Consider the following 22,090-nt stretch of genomic DNA (forward strand, 5'->3'; position numbering starts at 1 on the left):
GGAGGGCCTTTTGCACAAACTGAAGCAATGATCTTTGTACTTCGTGAAATGCTTGTAGTCAGCCTCAAAACCACGCTCTCCTCTTTTATAAATATTTGTGGATTGGAAATTTTTAATTACCCTTTAGTCATTCTCTTAAGAATCATGTTGAAAATGGTATAAAGAGAGAAAATATCTCGAGGTGAAAATTTGAGACCAGAATAAAATCCCCAGATTTTTTAAAAGGTCCTGTGAAAGGTTGGCGACAAGGGGTGGAGGAGGAGATCAGAAGGTGCCAATTGCCTGATGATGATCTGTAAATCTATCTGGCTAAATTTAAGTTGATGCATGGAAAAAACACATTTAATAGATTGAATATTCATCAAAGTATACATAAATAGCTTATAAAATAAAAAAATAAGTTTAATCTAATAGCCCGTAAGCACAGATTTTACAGCCAGAGTTCTTTTTCCTTTTGTAAACTTATCTAGGTCAAGAATTACTCTTTCTGCAAGTCCGTGTAAGTCATAATATTACAATTTCACCAGACGACTGAAGCTTCTTAAACATTCCGTCCTGGATCTTCGCATAAATGTTGCGACGTCGCGGGGACGAAGGGATGCGCCGGGCGTCGCGACGCGCGTGCAAGACGCCGGCCACGCGTCCACTCGCACGTGGCGCGCAGTAAACACGACTGAAAAACAGCACCGCCACCGCAGAGCAAGCTTCGCCCGTGTTTTTATTCAAATCCGCGCCCCTCCCCCGTGTCCCGCCGGCGGAGGGTGCCTCCCCTGCCGCGCCCCTTCCCTTCGCCCCTCCCTTCGCGAGAACCGCCTAAGTCCCAACGGGAACCCCGAGCGCACCCGCGGTTATCGTTCAGGGCTTGCTAGGATTTACAACTGAGATTATTAAGGGTTTAACGCGGGATTAACGGGTCTTACGAGGAGTTGACTCGACTTAGCCCCTCTCTGATTCCCGGCGCGATCCAGGTTGAGGAAACGGGACGGCCAATTCCAGAATCAATTATTGTGTCCGAGATGACTTTTCCTGAGCCTCCGACCCGAGGGACTTTATGAAGGAAGCTTCGTTAGGTTCTTGATCACCGCATTCACCAGTCGAGATTCTTGAGGCCGAGTTCAATTCTGCCGTGCTAAGGAAGAACGCCGTATGAACATTCAAGAGTTGCCATATTTTTTGTTGATATCACATGTATGGTATGATACACATGTATGATATACATGTATATTTCAGCAAAATTGTACATCACAAAGAATAATAGGTTATTCATATATGATTAAAAGCTGCTAAGTTGTTTATGGACTAAAAATTGGTTTGCATATATTCTTTAATCATTTTATTGGTTTTGTTTATATACTTCGGTGGTTAGGTAGTTTATTGAAAAAATATGATATCTTGCAGTTAAAATTAGCTTGAGTTACTGTATCTAAAGAATGCAATGATATTCATCCGTGGGTTGAGAATTGCTGGATTTCCACCTTCTCTAGGATTTCTAATTAAATTATTAATAGTTAGTTGTTTTTGGCGTTTTAATTTTATATTCTTGTCCATGGCTTTATCTATAAATTTAAATTATCAGCCCACAGTGGCGTTTTTTACTTGATATTTAGAGGAAGCCGCATACGAGGAAGTCACGGAGTGTATGCGTACGCACGTCGCTAATGTTTCGCCTTCAATTTTTGAGGTATGCCAGAGGACAATACCCCCACAGCACAGTGCCAATTTGTAGGAACGTTTTAATAAAAGATTTCAACGCATAATAATGCAATAATGCATCCAAGCCAAGAAGCTTATTCAACAATATGTATGTTTCGGTATACTTTTTCATCTTTTTCATCTTTAAAAGATTTCTGTTTTGACCCAATTCTCAAAAGGAAATTAGGTGGATTCAAGTAAGTTGATCCCATGCTCAAAAAAATGAGGTGGGTTCAAATAATATGATCCCATTCTCAAACAAAGCAAATAAGACAAAGTGAGTTTTTGTAGAAAAAACAACAATTTAATAAATTATTATTTTTAACAAATCACAGTCGTAAAAATTACGAATAAATAAATAAATAGTCACACACAAGAAGATCACTAATTTATACAAATAAATTCTATTTACAATCAAAAATAAATAAATTACTATTTACACAAAACTTATAAATTAGGAAGGCAGTTGGCACTCATTCTTCGGTACGTTATAAAGCTCAGACTCTGTTCGTGAACAGTGCGATTATGAGAGAAATAATCACAGTAAATGAGTAAGAAACGATAGACGTTGCGCTACTGTGCGTGTCAATGGGGTCGCTGGTCAAAACAACTGCTGCTTTAGGTCTTAGAACCGAGCAGAAACTTTTGGCTGTGTAGGTAGTAGCAAATTTATCCCTGCAACAGAAATTAGAAATAAACTTCAGCAAACCGATGATTTTAAAATGTTCTTTTTTAGCAGGATATCCTCACCTCCCGCACGGCCGAATGAATTGAAGTAATTCCAATCCGTCAATATTAAAGTTTGTTCCTATATCTCATGATAAATATAAAAAAGTCGTTTTGAAAATGGAATTGTTCAAAAATGACATTTAATTGTAAAGACTTTTTTCACACGTCCAAAGGGACAAATATTCATCCAAATAGCATCGTTCTCCAAACAAAGAAACGTCACTCCATTCGAAAGTTGTAAAATTGATTCGATCAATTCAGTTTGATACAAGAATGTATCCGTTCAATTTAGGTCCAAAATTGTATCGATTTTCAGGTGCCATTGAAAGGAAAATCAGTGAAATTCCTGATTCGAAATTCCCGCCTATTTGTTTGGTAAAAATATTATATGCGACTGCAGATTTCGCAGCATTAAAATGTACTTCTTTTGTTTGTGGAAATATACGAAATTTGAATACTGAACATTAAATTACATTTACTTTACTAACGTTAATTGTAGGTAGCTCCTGTACTAAATTTCAGATATCAGAATACTTTTTTTCACTTTGCTGAAAACTTATTTTGCCTCGGAGTAGCGACTTACCCAGGTAGGTATGCTGAGTTAACACTGCTAGTGTAAACATCCATGACATCGGGTAAATATTTCAAGCAATCTTGAGCGCACGCTTGTTCAGATTCAGACCCCAGGTTGACAATCACTGCAACGGTTGGTTCACCCTCAAGTTTTCTGTGAAAACAGATGAATACAATGTTAATTACAGAAAACAACATGAGACTGACAGCTCTTATTAGCACAGAGCTTCTCTAATTTTATATCTTTATCAAGGTCAAAACGGAGCGAAGCATATAGACGGTGACAGTAAACATGAAAAAAATGTGCAAAAACATGTACTTCGAGTTGCGATGATGTAATTTCGCTATCCATGTGTATTATATCATCTTCCAGAGCTTTTTGTGAAGAATCTTCGCCTTTTGATTTGAGGGGCTAGGAGGACAAGGCGCATGTGTAGTTTTTGAAAAAAATTGAGATATTACTGATTTCAAGTAAAACTAGTCTTATAAATGCATTTTCTGTGAAAAATTCGCTTCCAAATTACAATTTTTCAGCATCACAAAGTCAGTTTGAACTTTCTTTCCACATATACGATTCATGTTATTTCAGAACTTCAAACATGTATTTCTCGCAATAGCGAAAGCTTCACTTATGCGCCTTGTCTTCCAAGCTCCTCATTTGTCCTTTAATGGTTTCAGGCAAATATTTTGATTGTTTCGTTGCAGAGGAACTTGGAAAACAAGGCGTTTTCATGAAAATGAAGAACTTGCTCCAATTTTTGTAAATACTTATGTCTTCACGAAAAAACTACACACTCACCTGACGTAAAGATACATCCAATCGTTGAGAATGCAAGTATCAATGTCACCATTCTTAATGACCTTAGTGTTTCTTAATTTCATTACTTGTTTGAAAACATTCAAATGGCTTCGAGGAGTGTGCTCTTGGGTTCTGACGTTGTTGTACCAATAGTCGGCATTAATTGGCAACCAGGGGACCTTATGTCTCGTGAAACCTGCGTGTTAAAAAAAGGATAAAAAAAATGAAATAACAGTATACGAAAACGTAATACAAGTGATCTAAAAAAATATTAACTGCGCTTTTCCAACCATCTCTGTGAATAACTCTCTCTTAATTCAAGTGTACCTCTTACACACAGTGGTCCTGAAGCAAAAAAAAATGCGACAATAATATACCCAAAAACGGTTTGTAGGGGGTGAGTCTATGATTAAAATCTCGAAAAATAAAAATTTTGGCTGATATTAAATTCGAGATATCGCAATTTGAAATTTGCATTTGTAAGTTTTCAACCGATTTTGATTTGCTCTCTTATTTATTTGTCCATCGAATCGGTGTTGATCGGTTCACGATTTCATTTTTCGATCGATTCATGTGGATCAAAGACATACCCTCTCGTTACATGCAGACTACCTGTCATAATCTTTTTTTTTAACTGAACAATTCGCCCTCTGTTGCGTCTGCAACAATTGTGGTTAAGAATATGTGTGCGTACTGATTTTAGGTCATTACATACTTGACTCTCTGAAGGCGTTTAATGTGCGAAAGCAATTCGCCTTCAAATGCGTCTGCAGCAATTGTTGCTGCGAATATGTTGTGCGTGCTGATTTCAGGTCATTACATACTCGAATCTCTGAAGGCGTTTTGTGTCCGCAAGTAGCGTCATCTGTCGGAGAACAAACGAAGTTGGGATTCGGCGATTCATTCAATCTCACTTTTATTGTTCTCCAACAGGGTGCTCCACTTGTGCACACAAAACGCCTTCAGAGAATCAAGTATGTAATGAGCTAAAATCAGTAAGTTCAACATATTTGTAACAAAAATTGCTGCGGACGCGCCTGAAGGCGAATTGAAAACAACCGTATAATGCACGTTGAAAACCAGGTCAGCTCATTAATGAAATTGTTACTAAAAGAAAGTTGTATTTTGTGGTCTTTTTATGGGGGGATTCTCGAAAAACGTTTCAACATAAACTAAGTTTAAATGCAAAATGAAGTATACTGCACTACTTTTTCGATAAATTACGCTGACTAGTTTTTCGAGGAAACCATGAGGTATGACAAGAAGTCTGCGAAGTTACAAACGGAGATTCGTGCTTTTACACTATGGCCATCGCTATATCGATGGACTTCCTCCACTATTCCATAATGTGTTCCATATAAGTGTTCGCTGAAGGCTGATGATGGGGCCATATCGACCCCGAAACGCGTCCCATTAAATTTTTAAATTACCGCAAGTGAGTATGCGATATTTTATCACTTCTTTACAATAATTGTCTTGTGACTGTCCCCTACAAAAGTTTCTCTAGTCCATATATTATCAACTAACCGGCATTCATAGTGTTGTCCCATTGCATAGGCGATCTCTCTGCGTCTCGGGTGTCGGTTCTGCCACCGCCGCCGTTGTTGGGGTCCTTGGTTTGATCCTTGCGGACGAGGGCATTACTCATGCCGATCTCGTCACCGTAGTAGACGCTGGCCACTCCAGGAAGGAGCAGTTGTAGGATGTTCATCGCGTCCGCGAATTCAGGGGCTGTCCGACTCGCCAAACGTGGATTGTCGTGATTGCTCACCTGCAAATCACAAATCATCCTCATGAAATCATAATAGGATTACATTTAGCAATGAGGAATCACTATGGCTCTTCCATTGCATGGTGAAAGCACCTTTCTGCATAGGGAAACCAATGGCGGATATGTTGTTTCTAAAATGAGCCAGAAATAGTGGTTCCTTATAGCAAAATGTGGTCCAGTAGTATGCGAACTGCTTTAGGGGGTTTGACCGCCAAGCAGACAGGGGGCGCACCCCCTAATTTTATGATTAAAATAGTCGATATGTTGGGGGTGCAAATAAATCGACCCCCCTCTCCCCCCCCCAATGTCCAATTACTTTGGGGGGATTGACCGCGAATCAATCAGGGAGTACCCCCTTGCTATATCAATACAGTTAATAGGATGTTGATTAATGTTGCGTTTTTAGGGATTGTAAAGATCCCTCACGAAGTATGTTGAGAATGCAAATAACTCGACACCCCCCCCCCCAGAAAAAATTATTTGATCAGACATGATTTCTCAAAATTAATGTGAGCTATGTGAGCTAATGTGTGACTCTTCTACTCTCCTACAAAAATAAACCTTTTCTCAAAATCAAAGGTAATGTTCGTCGATTCTTAACCACTCGAGCGATTAACGAGAGATCATTGGATATATATTGAAAATTTTACGACCAATAGACTGATTTAGTAACGTTTTTATTAGTTGGCAGTATTTGGTCAATTTTCTGGGGACAAAGCACCAGAATTAAATTTTCATGAGTAACTGCGCTTATGGGTATATGCAAAAGGAATAGCTCGCTGAACCACAGTTCTGTCTCTATTTCCTACCTCATATGAAAAATGAAATTGATGTGAAAAAATCTGAAAACTTACCACCCAGTTGGCGACTCCATGCTTTGGCATTTCATCCATGAATTGATGGATCTTCTCGTTCAGATCTGCCGCGTTTTGTTGGTAATTGAACTCTACGAATCCAAAGTAGAACGGAAAGTGAGCGCTCTTGTAAGTCGAGTTGCCGAAGTATTTCAAAAGCATGTCTAAGGAAGTATATGCCTCAGTGCATAAGATTCTGTAATTATGAAAGAAGGTTTGATAATATATTTTGATGTACAAATTCAAATGAAATTAAAAAAAGAGAAAAGTCTTGCCTTTACAGTTTACCGTTGTGGTTTATTGTTAATTAGCGTTACCATAATTAAAACTAAAAAGTATATTTCTCACCATTCACTGTAAAAGATGATAGATTCAGACGAGAAAATTCCCCCACTTTTCATCGATCCACAGTGGATTGAGTCAATTAGAGTGGTCGGATTTGAAATGTTTTACCAAAACTGCAAATTTTTATGTTCATTTCGTCACATTTTAAATGATAAGGGGCGTTTCTAGGACAAATTTTCACAAGGAAACCAATGGAACTACTTTTAAAACGTCAAAGTTTTGTATAAAGGGAGATTGAAGCGTTTAAAAATTCCGAATTATGTCCGACATAATCTAGTGACTCGATCCACTATGCGACGCATGTTGGCTGAGAAATTTTAATCGGTAGCAGACTCTAAAATGCTCACAAATTGGTAGGGTCCGGGAATAGATGAAAACTTTGAAACTTTATTTGAGCTTTCAGAGTATCGTGTGAGCTTCATTTAGCTTTCCAGATGAACTATAGGAATCCATCTCCAAATCCATTGATTAATTTGGTTCGAATGTTTTCCTGAATCCGAAAATAACATATGTTGCCCGTATCATGTAGTGTGGTAGGGAAAACTTTAAAATTTTCGGGAATCTTTTCACTGCATCTAAGAAGAAGCACGAGAGGCTCACAGAAAAGCATTGCTCAAAAGATTTACTTTTTTAGTTATTTATTGACTTATACCTTGTTTTTCCGTCCTGGGCTTTGTATTCATCAACCAGCAATCGCCAGTCGTGCATGATCTCGTAAGTCTCTTCTTGGTCAACAGTGTAAATATGATCTTGAGAATCGTAGCTGGGAGAGCCTTCTAATTCGGGGAGAAGGTAGGGCTCATCCTTGAAATCTGCGCGTTCTACCAAATGTTTGATAGCGTCAATTCGAAAACCGTCGACTCCGAGATCCAACCAGAATCGCATCACGTCCTTCATCGCCTTTTGGACCTCGGGGTTCCTGAAATTCAGATCCGGCTGACGCTTGGAAAACTGCTTGTAGTAGAATTGCTTCCTCTTGTCGTTCCATTCCCAAGCGGAGCCTCCGAATATACTCAGCTGCAAAAACATACATTTTACAGTAAAGTAGTAACATGATTTGTGTTGGCTACACCGAAAAAAATTACATACCTACTGCTTTAGCATTTAAAATGTCAAACTTGTGTCTGTAAATCCCTGAGTAACTTCACGAGTAAATTTTTATGAGACGTGAGTATACAAGGTCTAGAAATACTGAATTTTGAGTTTGATAAGAAAAAATCACTAAATTTTTCAGTACATAATATATTTGCACCCGTTTCCCAAGTAGCACAGATTTCAATAAGTAGAAATTCCATAGTGAAAATATTACAATTCAACCGAGTGTTGTGTATGTTGCTTAGCACCTATTTGAAGGGGCTCCATATTCATTGAAACTTATTGTTACTGCAATATAATTGAAATAAGTTGCAATTTTTCATTGCATTGTATATTGCCTATCTTTCTGACACATGCAGCTCATTTTGTCGATTGTTTAAAATCGGCATAAATCGACAGAATGATGTAAAAATATTGCAATTCAATGGTAAAAATATAACAATAGTATTGAAATCAAATTCCAATTTAATTTCAACATTTTCGTTGCACTGTAGTACTTGAGCTCTTGGTTAAAACTTAGTTGACGAGTGAAAATTCTGCTACGTTGAAATGTGGTTACGTTTTGTCATATCTGGGAATCAACAAAGTATCAATAATTACCCGCGTTGACTCATATGACTCTCACACAAAGTTTGCATTACTAGGCTGGAGCCGTGGTAAATTTATGAAAAATCTACTCTGAGACTATAAAAATTATTTAAAATGTAAGCATGTCTTCATACCCAATTGTTCGGTGGCATCCGTCTCTTTGTCACATCGTTGAAACCCTTCGAATCCTTCCATAGGAAGAAATCTGTGTAGGGATCTTCTCTGTTGACCGACTTTTTGAACCACTCACTGTCATCACTCACGTGATTTGGCACCAGATCCATGACTAGTTTCATACCTGATAAGTTAAAAAGTCATAATCATTTATTTTCTCACACAAAAAAACATTAAATCGATAAGATAATGGAATATAATGTTATAGTTTCTGTCCACTGGCAGGAGGACCAAAAACTCATAAAAATTGAGATACTTATTGATGGGGTTACCTAGAGAAGTTTAGGAACTTTTAAGATTGCTTAATGATTAATCTTTTGGCACCAAAAGACGCTGAAAAATGTCAAATTGAACCTGAATTATAATTGTTTTAGTCAACAGACCTTGCTTGCAAGAAACACACTTTTGAAACTTTCAATCTGACATGTTTTGGCTCTCAACTTATTCTTGGGAATCATAATTTCAAACCCTTTTGTTCGAAGAATTCTAGAGCTAGGCTGTTATAAAAAGCATTCTTACCTCTTTCGTGAATGCCGGCAATTAATTTTTTAAAATCGTGCATTGTTCCAAACATAGGCTCAATTTCCCTGAAGTCAGAGACATCGTAGCCAAAGTCAGCCATCGGGGATTTATAAAATGGTTGTATCCATACAGTCTCAATGCCAATGCCTTTGATGTAATCCAGCTTCTCGTAAATTCCTACGGAAGATAAAAAATAATAGCTACTTAATTATTATTTGTAAAAACTAAAAATATACCCACGCACAAAGATGTCTGACGAATTATTATTAAAATCATGTTGACGATTCAGCTTTTCTTAAACTAATTTGGCGCACTAACTAGAGCAAGAACTATTAGTGCCGACATTGCAACTAAATTTGCTTGTAATGAATCCAATAAAAACTCTTTTTCCCAAGGGTTCTTCATTTTCTTTCGTAAAATGATACCTTGTTTTCAATGCGTTATACACAAATCATGTATACATGTAGTGGTCGCTTTTAAAGTGCACTAGGGCCCTCTTCAACACCTAAGCGCCACTAATATCTATCGATGTAGAGATTTTCTGGAAATAATATAATCCGAAAATTTTAAATATTTACCATTGAGATCGCCAATCCCATCCCCGTTCGAGTCCATAAACGATCTTGGATAGATTTGATAAATTGTAGTCGTTTCCCACCATTCCTTTTCCTTTTCTTGTACTCTTTCCGCGGCCACAAACAACCATAAAGTAAAAGCGCCTAATAGTATTGTCGATCTCATAGTGCTAATCCTGAAACAGTAAACAATGTAAACCAATTTAATTTCTATGGAGTATAAATATAATTTACTCATGATTCGTCGCCCTCCCGACATAAGGGTGTAACTGTCGCAGGCAATTAGTCAAATCAGGCATTTCATCAAATGCCTATGCAGATAGTCACATTTTGACGAAATACGAAATTTTGTAAATTTATGGCGAAGAACTCACGAATTTTAATATGTTTGGAAATATAACTCATCAAATCTATGAGCTCTTCTCCTTTTTCCCTCCACAAATGCTTTTCATATATTTCAATGTTAAAATTTTAAAAAATCGGTATTTTGAGACATGCTGAAAATTTCAAGATAAATGTTCGTTCAGGAGCTAAAGATCGTTCAAAATACTATTGTATGATGCACATTTTTACGGAGAATTATTTCTTTCAGGAGCAATGAGCAGGAGCAGTACCTGTAACTGCATTACAATTTTTCAATGAATTTATCAATAAATTTTGAACTTGTTTTTTACAAAATCCTGAAAACGTCCTCCATCCATGATACCCATTAACGAGTGATACATACTCAGACTGTGAATCTCTAACGCACAAATCACTTCATTGCTCATGAATGATAATGAGCTAATGAAAGGCTATCGCAAACATTTTGAGAGGCTTGACTCCTTGAATTGTCGCGAGAAATCGGCCTCTGGATTATATGGCCGTATTTATACTAAAAGGAACTATGTTGCACGCAAACCCCATTCAGATAGTTCCTTTTAGCATAAGTATGTTTATATCTTCCTGATTTTTCACTGAATCGTGAGTCGCCTTCTGCTCGCCTCGTGCGAGCTCTTGAAAACATCAATCGCACTTGACATTAGACAATCAAGACGATGGACGAATTTATGCTAAAAAGAACTATGCGCATAGAGTTTACGTGCAACATAGTTCCTTTTAGCATAAATAGTTCCAGATGATAGGAATCTGTGGCGAATTATGTAATTTAACATTGATAATCAATGTAAGCACGTTTCAGGCGTGTGGAATGAATGACCAGGAAAAATCATATATTGTGAAACAGTTTCGAATGTGCGAACCACTTGGAGATGTAGGTAACTTCTTGAAGTGTGCAAAATTTGAGTGTGGTCATGGAACTTGTATGGATGCTAGTCATAGAGAACACGCTTCTTGATTGCGGTGTTTCAAAATTTCCGCTCCAACTTTATATTTTTGATGGGAAACAAATTAGGTAATGTGTTACTCAGAATATCGATGGCCTAAGTGGGAAACCACGTATCTCCATTTGCGACGTTTCAGACTTCCTGTCATACTTCATGGTTTCTAGTCGTTAGGAGCACGCTTCTTGATTGCGTTGTTTCAAAATTTCCGCTCCAATTTTATATTATTAATGGGAAACAAATTAGGTAATGTGTTACACAGAATATTGATGGCAAAAATGAGAAACCACTTATCTTCATTTGAAACGTTGCAAACTTCATGGTTGCCTTGAATAAGTAGTCAACGAGCTATGCACAAGTCGCTATAACGGCGCGCTAGTAATCAATCTATCGAAAACTCCCTTGATTTTTTTTCCCATTAGCAGAATATTCTTCCAAAATTGCAAGCTATAAAGTTGGCTTGTTTCTCCTCGAAAAAATAAAAGAGAAGCGGACATTCTGAAACACTGCAATGGAGATACGGGGTTTCGCACGCTGGTCATAAATATTCCTCAAACAGAGAGTGCGGCAATATCAAAAACAGTGCAATCTCTAGTTTCCTATTTTGAAAAAAAAAATATTGCAGAAGGTGCACAACATTACAAAATTAGATGTAAGTACGGTTTCTCTGCCATCCAAACCGAACTCATTTCCTTAGTTTTTTCCCTGGCAAAACACCCTATCGTAAAAAAGTGACGAAAACTTTGTATTCTTAGATTCACTGGAAAAAAAAAAAAAAAAACACATTGGATCTAGAGTCCAGACTCTTGAAAACATTGACAAGAAAAAATACTCTTGATTCAATCGGATTTTTGCTTGAATCAAAACGAAATCCGCTAAAATTAAGAGGCTTGGTTCTTGATTTAAGCTAGATTCTGACTGAATTGAGAGTACTTTTTCTTGTCGATGTTTTTAAAAGTCTGGACTCTAGATCCAATGTGTTTTTTTTTCCAGTGTTGGGTATGGAATATCATTGAAAATTTGTATTGAAAAAATGAAGCATGATAATGATCAGGTTTTTGTGTATTAAAGCTTGCTGTATATAAATGTAAAATTTGTGATAAAGTTACGAGGTTTTTGCTTTAGTAGCTCTAAGCTCACAATCAGCCTACGAAACCTATGCACAATATTTATGGTTGCTATCCTTTACCTATCAGACGATTATTCTTTTAGCGAATAAAACTCATATTTAATTTTAATTTAGTTTTATTTTATTGAATATTTTTACCTTGTGAGTGGACCGTTCACAAAAATGAGATCAAAGTCGAAAAAAATTCAAAATTTAGTCTCTGATATCAAATTATAACGGAGTCTTTCTGTGCACGCGTTGAAAAAAACATGTTCAAAAATAAGAGACTGAATTTGAGTTATAGCGGCTTAAAGTTCGCAGTTCAAGAAACGTGGTCGAGATAGAGCGCTATATAAACTTATAATCTGTCATTTCAGGGGACAAAATTGGTGGATCTTAGTGCAGCTTCACTCCTTTCATTGGCACAAGAATGAGCTGGACCGCTCAAAAGTTATTTTTCAGGAAAGTTGAGAAAGCACCCCGTTGATATCTCAAAATCCGGCTTTTTTTTTTAACTCAACTCAAAAAAAAAAAGTTGCTCCACTGTAACTTTATGACCACTGAGGACTAAGACCTTTTCACCCCCTAGACAATTACTTATTTATTTTGCATGGTCTCTTTCTTTTTTTAGTCCATTCATTGAATGGAGGATGCCATTTTATCTCCTAGATTCCATACTACTTGTATTCAACTCTCTACATGCATCTAATGCATAGACATGCATTTTAATTATCATGATGTTTAAAATTTCCAATTGCAACGTTAGTCAGTGGCATTTACCGGCACAAATTGAAAGATACTGGGGGAAGTTGGGACTAGGGCTTGTTGATTAACAATATTACGCATTCATTTTGAGAGGTTTACCACAAACTATACTTAGATCAGTATATTACTCGTTCGAAGAAACGGGCACTAGTTCCACTTAATTTGTTTCTTTTTTCCATACTAAGGGTCCCATAAGCTCATTAAAAATGAAAAGTGCAAAAAAATTCCAAAGTCATTCCTGGGAAAACTTATTTCCCTCCGGCAGATTCCATACAGTGTATATTGAGATTAAGGGAGGTTTAAGGAGGTCTTTAAGATCGCATCACGGGAGGTACTTTTTTTGCAAGCTTGAGTAAGATTACAAGCTTTAACTTCGGTAGTAGACCCTTGCAAGGGATTGCAGTGATCTGCTTCCATCAAAATCACCAAATACATAATAATAGAATAATGCGAATTTCATAGACTTGAAGGTGGTACGTTTTTTGGAATTCTAGATTGGTTTTTTTTTTTTGTACATCATACTTTTTGCGGCGGTAAATCATCGCAATGTCTTGCAAGGGTCGATTTCAAAAGCTGTACTGTTAACCCTCCATGGCATGAATTAATTTTGGACCTCAGATTCTGGGAGACACTGATCTTGTAGCTTGCATAAAAAACATAGGGTAGGTACCAATTTGTATTTATAATTTTAAATTTTTGGGGATCAAAAATTCAAAAAAGAAAAAACTAAAGCAAATTTGCAAAACCATGCTACAGAGGCAACTCAAATTTCATAAACCAAAAACAACGTTGTTACAAATTCGTAACGCCATGGCATAGAAGGTTAAAATTTATTGGGGTCTTCCAAAGATCGTTATTCTTCGGGTGATAGGAAAGCGCCCTGAAACCCCTTATAATCTCTCCCCAGAAATTAAAATTGTTCAAAATTTGAACACAAAAGTCGTACCTGTTTTCAGCACAGATAGAAAGAAGAGAAATTCTCATAAAACACTGTCTGTAAAAAAAAAGAAACGAAAAACACGATGAACTGTGAAATTTTTGCACCACTATTCGTCTCCCAACTTGTGAGACGAAAGAAACTGGACTGACATCTGATCCCGCTGAGGAAGTATATATATATTCAAAATGGATGCAATCTCGAAGGTTAAGTGTTTTGATCTGCCCCTTAAGAGGAGTAATCTCGATATCTACATCAAAATATGGAAAAGTTGCGGACAACGGAGGCTCGTAATTCGCTCTCCCCTCGAAAGCTCGAAAGCTCTCAAATTTCAAGAGGGTTTATCGCCTTCTCTTACTCCCGCAGCCGATTATCCAAATTGCAGTTCGTTATCGCCACGACCCTCTCGTTGCTTCGGAAACCGCAAACAGGTCAGTTTCCATGAGGTCACGGGCTTCCAGAATTTGCCTCGTCCGCGGAGGAACAACATATTTACATGATTTCTTTCCCTGTTCGAGTGAGGATTCACTACACTCGAATCTTAATCTCTATGAAGAAGCTCTCTTATTTACCAGCTTAAGTAATTGTGTTAAGCCTTTTACTTCGTGAGTTTGACGCGCACGCATAATATGTGTTTAGTCATATCGACCAGGCATATGACGTCACTTCAAAGGTCACTCCATATAGCAAAGCAAACAGGGCAAAAACCCCTTTTTTTCTCCTCGGCCACGAAAATTGCATACATTTTGGTAAAACAGTTAACACTGTGCGATGTACCAGGTAATCAAAAGCAATTTAAGGAGCAGATCCTAACAAAATTTTACGAATTACCCCAGAGAAGCCAACATTTTAATTTTTGATGTCTTATCTCGTCATCTTCCGGCCAAAGTATCACAAGCGCCACGCGAGGTTTCAAAATTTCCGCCACCATTTCATTTTTTTACAGAGAAATTGTTCAACGAAGCTGTCCGAAAATTTCACTGAATTTTCTTCGTGCTGCCGATTAAATTCAGAGAAATATTCAAACTGATTCGACCAACCATTTTTCTGTAAAAAAATAAATTGGCGGCGGAGATTTTGAAACGTCGAATGGCGTTTGTGATACTTTGGCTTAGGGTGATGATCTGAGGGAAAAAAATGGTTCGCTCCTGAGTGAATTTGGGCTCGAAGATTTGTTCAAATCTACTGCTCAAGATTAAGAGATATTACGAGTACGTCTGCATCTATCATAATCTCACCTGCGGGAAACACACCGATGTAGGCTTGAGACCATTGAACTCCTGACCCTCCCGTTTGTCCGATTTTAAAAAGTCAGTACTATTCGATGAGAGCAAAACGAGAATTTTTGAAATAAACCTGATAGTAAGAATATTGTTGTTGAAAGTACCGAACCACGTATCTCAGTTTGCAACGTTGTTAGTCTTTAGCTTTTTCCTCTAAAGAGGGACTGGTTTTTGACAAATTTACCTAGATTTTACAAGCATTTTTCGTTCACGTTCTCTCAGAATTTAGGGCAAAAAAGCCAATCAGAGTTCTATTTCAAAATTAAGACATGAGCGGCAATATTGGAACTTTGTAAACCAGGGCCTTGTGTTGCCATCTATTTGAGCTTTTTTGAACACAATCCATACACGTGCAGGTGTATTTACGATAAACACTCGCCAATGCTCCGTTTTCCGAGATGCAAACGTATGTACCTAAACATCAAACAGGAACAGTGCCAGTGATTTCACCATATTCAACGAAATCTTGACTTTTAGCAGTTTTTAAGGAACTCGTTAGTTAGCCTTTCAGGTTTTAAAAGCTTAAAAGCTTCTCTCGTACGCTTCTAGGACTTTATGTTCACCTACCTTTCGTCCATTAAGTAAATGTCCACTGCTATTTATGTCCACTAAACGTTAGTTCCAGTCTCTATTAAGTCCACATGATTTAATGTCCAACCATGAATATGTCCAAAATTGTCCAAATTGTGGACATAACATGTCCACATTTTTTTCTTCTCATTTAAATCACAGGAACCACCTCAAAAATAAATGCATACTACTACTACCTTCATTCTTAAAAACATTTCATTCATGAATCAAGTCATGAAAGAGAACAGACTCTAAGAGCTGATAAAAACATATGTTCATGTGTACACTGTGCGGATATGATAAGATGAAAACCAAAGCGGGAGCCTAGGAAACGCTCCAATGCCCAATTAAGCATTTTTCAGTAACAGATGCAGTCAAAATTGAAAGTCCTCTTTAACTAGTTATTTCGTACGCCTTCAATCTTGTAGGATACTGTGCAACGCCTCTAACACGAAATAGTTGCTTAAAGCGTTGCGGCGCAGCAGGCTATCAGCGTGACCCGCGCATGGGCGCCTACAAACCTAACGGGATACTTCACGCGTTGCGCAATGCGTGAAGTATCCCGTTAGGTTTGTAGGCGCCAGTGTGCGTTCTGAGCTGCTAACACACCGCTCCGCTCTGTGTTAGGCTCTAATATTTAAACTCGCGGAGTCAGCGTTTTTCAACTCATGATTTTGAAATGTTTGCACTCTCTGCATTGATTATTCCCTTTTAAACTGATGAAAAAGAAATATGTACTACTGGAAAATATAATGTGTTTTTTGTAAATATAATAGTGGTTCCGTGTCAAATTTAATGATATCCAAAGTATTCAAATTTATTCTTTTATGTTTTGGGCTTTTACTATGCTGCAGCGTGGTGTAAGCGCAACCAAACGCTCAAAATTGGACGTATTTGACTCAAGGAGGTCGATGTACAAATAAGTTAAACACAAAAAATTGCGTGCTTCTTGGTTTTTTTCCTCTTTTATTAATTTTTGTATAGTTTCTTTCATCACAACTACGGCTCATTGAGGTTCATATCGATGCCATTGCTTGGAAAAGGTTTTACAAATATTTACCACGTTTTAAAAACGTAATAATGTTTTTAAAATGAAGTAATCAATTACATTTAAAAAAAAAGAATGTACATTATTTTGAGGCATATTTTATATCGGAAATTTCAAGGATAGAAATGAAACCAAGTATTTACCAAAGACAATTTGAAAAGATGAATCAAAAGAAAAAATTAACAGTTCATTTAAATATGAGTTACGATAACAACACCTCATTCTCTCTTAATTTTCTCATTTCGATATTGTCAATTCTAGATGGCGGTAGCCACCTGGCCCAATCCTAAAAAACTCCCCCTAAAAAATGACGAGACCAAATGAAAAAAAAAACCGACGGGTGGCTGCTGCCTAACTAGTTATACACGAAACACCTCGATCGGGCTTTATAATTTTACACACTGACTAAAATATGACGCTTGAATTTGATTTTAGTGGACTTTACATTTGTGGACTTAACTTAGTGGACGTTTAAGTAATTGACTTAACAATAGTGTGGGCTTTAGAACTGTGGACGTAAAAATTGTGGACGAAAAGTCTGTGGACATAAAAAAGTGGACATTAAGTCCGTGTACCTCTCGTACTTATTCTCCTTCAGTTGATGACAACCCTCCACGGGCGGAACTAGCATAGACCGGAAGAGTCCCAAGCCACCCAGAAATCTACTTGGGCCTTTGAAAAGAAATGTATGAGATTCTGGCAAATAAATGTGTGTGTTCCTCAGACCTTCCTCGACGAGGTATCCTTATGGCCCCCTCCACAAAAATCTCCTAATTCCACCCATGTATGAAACCGGCAACCCTCTTTCGAAAATAATTTAAATCATTCTAGCACTGAAAGAAAAATATGGTAATTTTACCATACTCTGAAACGGTGATACGAGTATGGTAATAAACACCAGACTCTATGGAGGCATTTACCATATAATGGTACATATTACTAGAATCCGGTGAATTCTACCATGACTCTGGTTATTTTCACTAAATGGCATCACTGTATAAGAAGAAAGGATTGACTTGCAGAAGATGTAACATGGTGGCGAAATGATGCTGGATCCACACCATTTCGCGGGGAAAACTAAGCCAAGAAATTTGAAAAAAAGAAAACATTTCATCGAGAGTCGAAAATGTTTTTGCGCCCCCCCCCTCAGTCTTGTACTGGTACTCATTAGAGCAAAAAAAATTGACTCTAATTGAAATTTTTTTTTTAAATTTCTTTGCTTGCTGTTAGTTTTCCCCGCGAAATGGTGTGGACCCAGCACCATTGCTCCATCTTCTTACACTGGAAAAAAACACATTGGATCTAGAGTTCAGACTCTTGAAAACATTTACAAGAAAAAATACTCTTGATTCAATCAGATTTTTGCTTAAATCAAAAGGAAATCCGCTCAAATTAAGAGGCTTGGTTCTTGATTTAAGCAAAAATCCGATTGAATCAAGAGTATTTTTTCTTGTCGATGTTTTTGAGAGTCTGGACTCCACAGGGTTATCCAAAAGTCACCTACCACCCCTGTAACTTTTTTCCTAATTGAGATAAGAGTTTGAACTGTGACGTTTTTCCTAATTGAGATAGAGATCTGAAAGTTTCAAACTTCTATCTCAATTAGGAAAAAAGTTACAGGGGTGGTAGGTGACTTTTGGATAACCCTGCAGATCCAATGTGTTTTTTTCCGGTGTACATACAGTTCGGACCATTTTGTTGTATCTTTTTTCCTCGCTTGTGGTAGATTTTACCATAGTTTTTTTCAGTGAGGCCTCCCAAAGCTTCAATGCAATATAGGGCAGAAATTTCAGGTTCACGATCCTCATCTTTGATTCTCACCCAGAGACAAGAGACCCTCCACTGGCCTCCTAGCGACAGGTGGAAGCTTTTACTTTCGGGGTTTCAACAATTCCTTATGGACAATTATGAGCGAGCAACAGTCATCACCCTATTTTCGGCTGTTGACTTACCTACATGGTCGATGATGAGCTTCGGATGACGTCATAAGCCAAACAACTTTCCCAAACGTCGGCCATTTTCGGCTTGTTTGCAAAACGAAACTGCCAACACGTTGTTGAACATCAACCATGTAGGTAAGTCAACAGTAGAATGCTGAAGTCCCGAAAGTAAAAGCTTCCACCATGGCCAAGTTACTAGTGGAGGGTCTCTTGTCTCTGTTCTCACCGCAGCCGTTATCTCAGTCACTCAAGAGATTGTGTTCACGAAGAATGTTATGTTTCACTCGCGAGTCCTCGAGAGGATTAGCGATATCGTCGAGTCCTCTTCAAATCAATCAAATACATAATAATTTGAGTGAGAGGAACAGATCGCCGCGTGGCCGCAGCCCACGCCTGGGAAAATTCCAGACTTGAATGTGCCCATCATCGGAGACGATGGTGAGTATATGGAGATAAACAACCCGTACTCGGCGGAAACCAGGTTCGAAAAAAAAACCAAAATTACGAGAGGAGAGGAAGCTTTCCTTGCACGAGGGCTGACTCGCACGAGGGCCTGGGATGAGTGGAGGGAAATAATGGGTAATGGATGGAAAACTATTAAGGGTAACATTGTTTTGTTCGTGAGTGGTCTATGAGAGAGAGCTGTCCCGGTGTGAAATTTTCCATAATTTCTAGGGATAATGAGCCTCTTGATCGTTAGAATTTCTTTAAGTTAAATTTGAAAATTAGCAAAAAAATTTTTTTCAAAATTGATGAGCTTACAAAAAGGAAATTCAATGCTGTATTTTTTACAAGAAAATTGCGTAAGAACCCGGAAAAAAATAGGATATTCGCCATGTCCAGCGGCTGGTTGTGAGTGACAACTATTCTATTTATCCTACTTCTCCTATTTTTTCCGTGAAAAGGAGATGTTGCACGTGTGAGGAATTTGCGATTTGACTGTAGATTCTTATTTGAAAGTTCGCGAGAAAGACGATGGTGCCACTGGTTTTCTCTGAAATCATCTCCAAAGCTCAAAAAAAGCTCTCAGGTTGAGGCCAAAATGGAGGGGATATCCCACGCTATCCTGAGAGTCCACCTCTATACATCAAGACAAACTATCCATGCAAAGATAGGGAGCAAATACATTGACAGGGCTGACACTCTATTTGAGGACTCCAAAACTGAAAATACGGCAACCCTGCTAATGTATTTGCTCCCTATCTTTGCATGGAGAGTTTATTCTGATGTAGAAGTGGACTCTCAGGATAGCGTGGGATATCCTCCATTTTGGTCTCAACTTGAGAGCTGTTTTGAGTTTGGGAGATGATTTCAGAGAAAAGCAGTAGCACCATCGTGTTTCTCGCGAACTTTTACGTAAGAATCAACAGTCAAATCGCAAATTCCTCACACATGCAACATCTCCATTCATATTACGCTCCCAAATTCTTTTTTACTTCTTTATCTACGAAATTTTTATGTACGAAAGCTGTCCCCAAAAATTGAGAGTTGACCTGGTTTGAGCAAAGTATACAGAATTTGAAATACGATTTTCAGAACCTTGTAGCGTATTTCATCAGCTTTCTAACGAGCTTTTGTTGAGCTCATTTGATGAAAAATTTATATTTTAACGGCGATTTTTCGGCGACGTGTAAAAAAAACCCTCCGGGATTTGCGAGTCATTTTCACTCTCCTTCTACTCTGTAAGGACAAATGAACACTGGCTCTCACCGGAAGCTCAGCGAATTCAAAATTGTCAAGATGTTGACGGCCGAGCCAGATTTTTCAAGCTCAAAGACGCTAGCAAGCTGACTTCCGAAGCCTCGTTAAAGTCTTTGGGCCACCTGAAAAATGTGCTTCCACTGCCTAATTATTATTATTATCTGGAAACTGTCATCCCTCTTAACATTTTAGAGGAGGGTATTCCATGACTCATGAAGTTGAGGGGAAACAATAGTACCTGCTGCTGTTTGAATTTCGAAGGAAAACTCTCATAGAGAAAACACCTATCCGCGCCAATATGGAGCCTATCTAATACGTTAAAAACGCCTTAAATAACCGCGTTAACGCGGTTACGTTAAATACGTTAAATACGCTAAGTTTTTGACTCCACAAACTTCGTGTATGGACGCAAATGAGGTACCAACTTCAAGTTAGAAATTGCACCCCTCCCATCCCACACACGTCCTACGGCCCCAAGGATCCTCAGGTGAGGTGCTTCAAAATCCCCAATAAATTTCATGGGATCGATTTCATGTTCATCTCTCAACTCCCCCGGCCATTAATTTACTTCCAAATTTAAAGACAGAATATTGCAAGAGCTTGAAAAGATTTCGGGTAACAATACTGACGTAGTTATGCTTTATCTGGTTAATACCGTCCATTGTACTTTTTTTCAAATTTCTCCCTACAGTAAATTGTTTCTATATCTCCAATAAATAAGGTAAAGGAGCAGGACCGGATTTAGGGAGTGGCCACATGGGCCGCGGCCCATGCCATGGCGGCAAATTTAGGGGGCGACAAATTTTGCAATTTTTTTTAAATGTAGGTATAAAGAAAAATCGGATTCAGTAAAAAAATTACAAACGAGAAAAAGTGACAAAATCTCTCATTTCCTGAGAGTACATCGCTAATTTCTTCGTCTCTCTGTGATACAATAGACAGCACCTTTAATTAGCCGAGTTAAGACTAAGAGAGAAACCGAACACGCCTAGAACGGTGCGGTGCAGAAAGCAATGATGACGAGGCCTAGAAATGAAAAGGAGATACCCTCGGTGCGGCGCGGCGGTCGGCATGTAACACATATTAGCGCCTACAAGACTATGTAAATACTTCCCGCATTGCGTCAAAGACAATGCGGTCAGCAGCGGGCGGCGTGAAACGCATAGCGCCTACAAGACTGCACGAATACTTCACGCATTGCGTCGAACACAGTGCGGTCAGCGTCGCAGCGACGGAAGTTAAAATTATTAAACCACATTTTTATGTTTGTTCTTTCATAATTTTTTCCTTCATTTCATATAAATGGAAGGCCTTGTCCACACAGAGAATGGTTTACGGAACTTAACTTTCGCGCCAAGTTCCGTGAACTTTTGCTAGAAGTGTTGACAGCAGGTTGACAGGGCTTTTGCAAAAAATGTGTCCAACACGAGTAAACGCGCCTTATGTACCCCTCTCCCTCCGGCACGTTCACTTGATGGTTTTTATTGATGTTTCAAAACTAATGAAAAGAGGGCGGCAAAATACAGGCGGCCCATAGGCGGCAAGTAAGTAAATCCGGCCCTGTAAAGGAGAGGAAGATAGCTCACTGAAGTCACCAGCGAATATGGTTGACAAGTGGACTACATGTTGCTATAAGAAAATTCCATTTTTGGCCCATAAATAAAAACACCTACCTACTTAGAGAAACTAATGGCACTTA

At 38.2% G+C, this 22,090-nt stretch overlaps 1 protein-coding gene across 1 annotated transcript; it reads right to left on the reverse strand.

The window, feature by feature from the left end:
• Positions 1 to 1,974: 1,974 nt before the first annotated feature.
• Positions 1,975 to 14,025, reverse strand: LOC109029693 (maltase A1). Its single transcript, XM_019040276.2, has 10 exons — positions 13,859 to 14,025; positions 9,721 to 9,893; positions 9,140 to 9,319; positions 8,581 to 8,744; positions 7,416 to 7,780; positions 6,419 to 6,614; positions 5,321 to 5,564; positions 3,794 to 3,989; positions 3,005 to 3,148; positions 1,975 to 2,367 (listed from the first exon to the last, which is right to left on the reverse strand). Exons 1-10 carry the CDS (start codon positions 13,894 to 13,896, stop codon positions 2,190 to 2,192), a joined length of 1,878 nt encoding a protein of 625 aa, XP_018895821.1. The 5' UTR covers positions 13,897 to 14,025; the 3' UTR covers positions 1,975 to 2,189.
• Positions 14,026 to 22,090: the final 8,065 nt, after the last annotated feature.

This window comes from Bemisia tabaci, chromosome 7, assembly GCF_918797505.1.
Source record: "Bemisia tabaci chromosome 7, PGI_BMITA_v3".
Taxonomy (NCBI): domain Eukaryota; kingdom Metazoa; phylum Arthropoda; class Insecta; order Hemiptera; family Aleyrodidae; genus Bemisia; species Bemisia tabaci.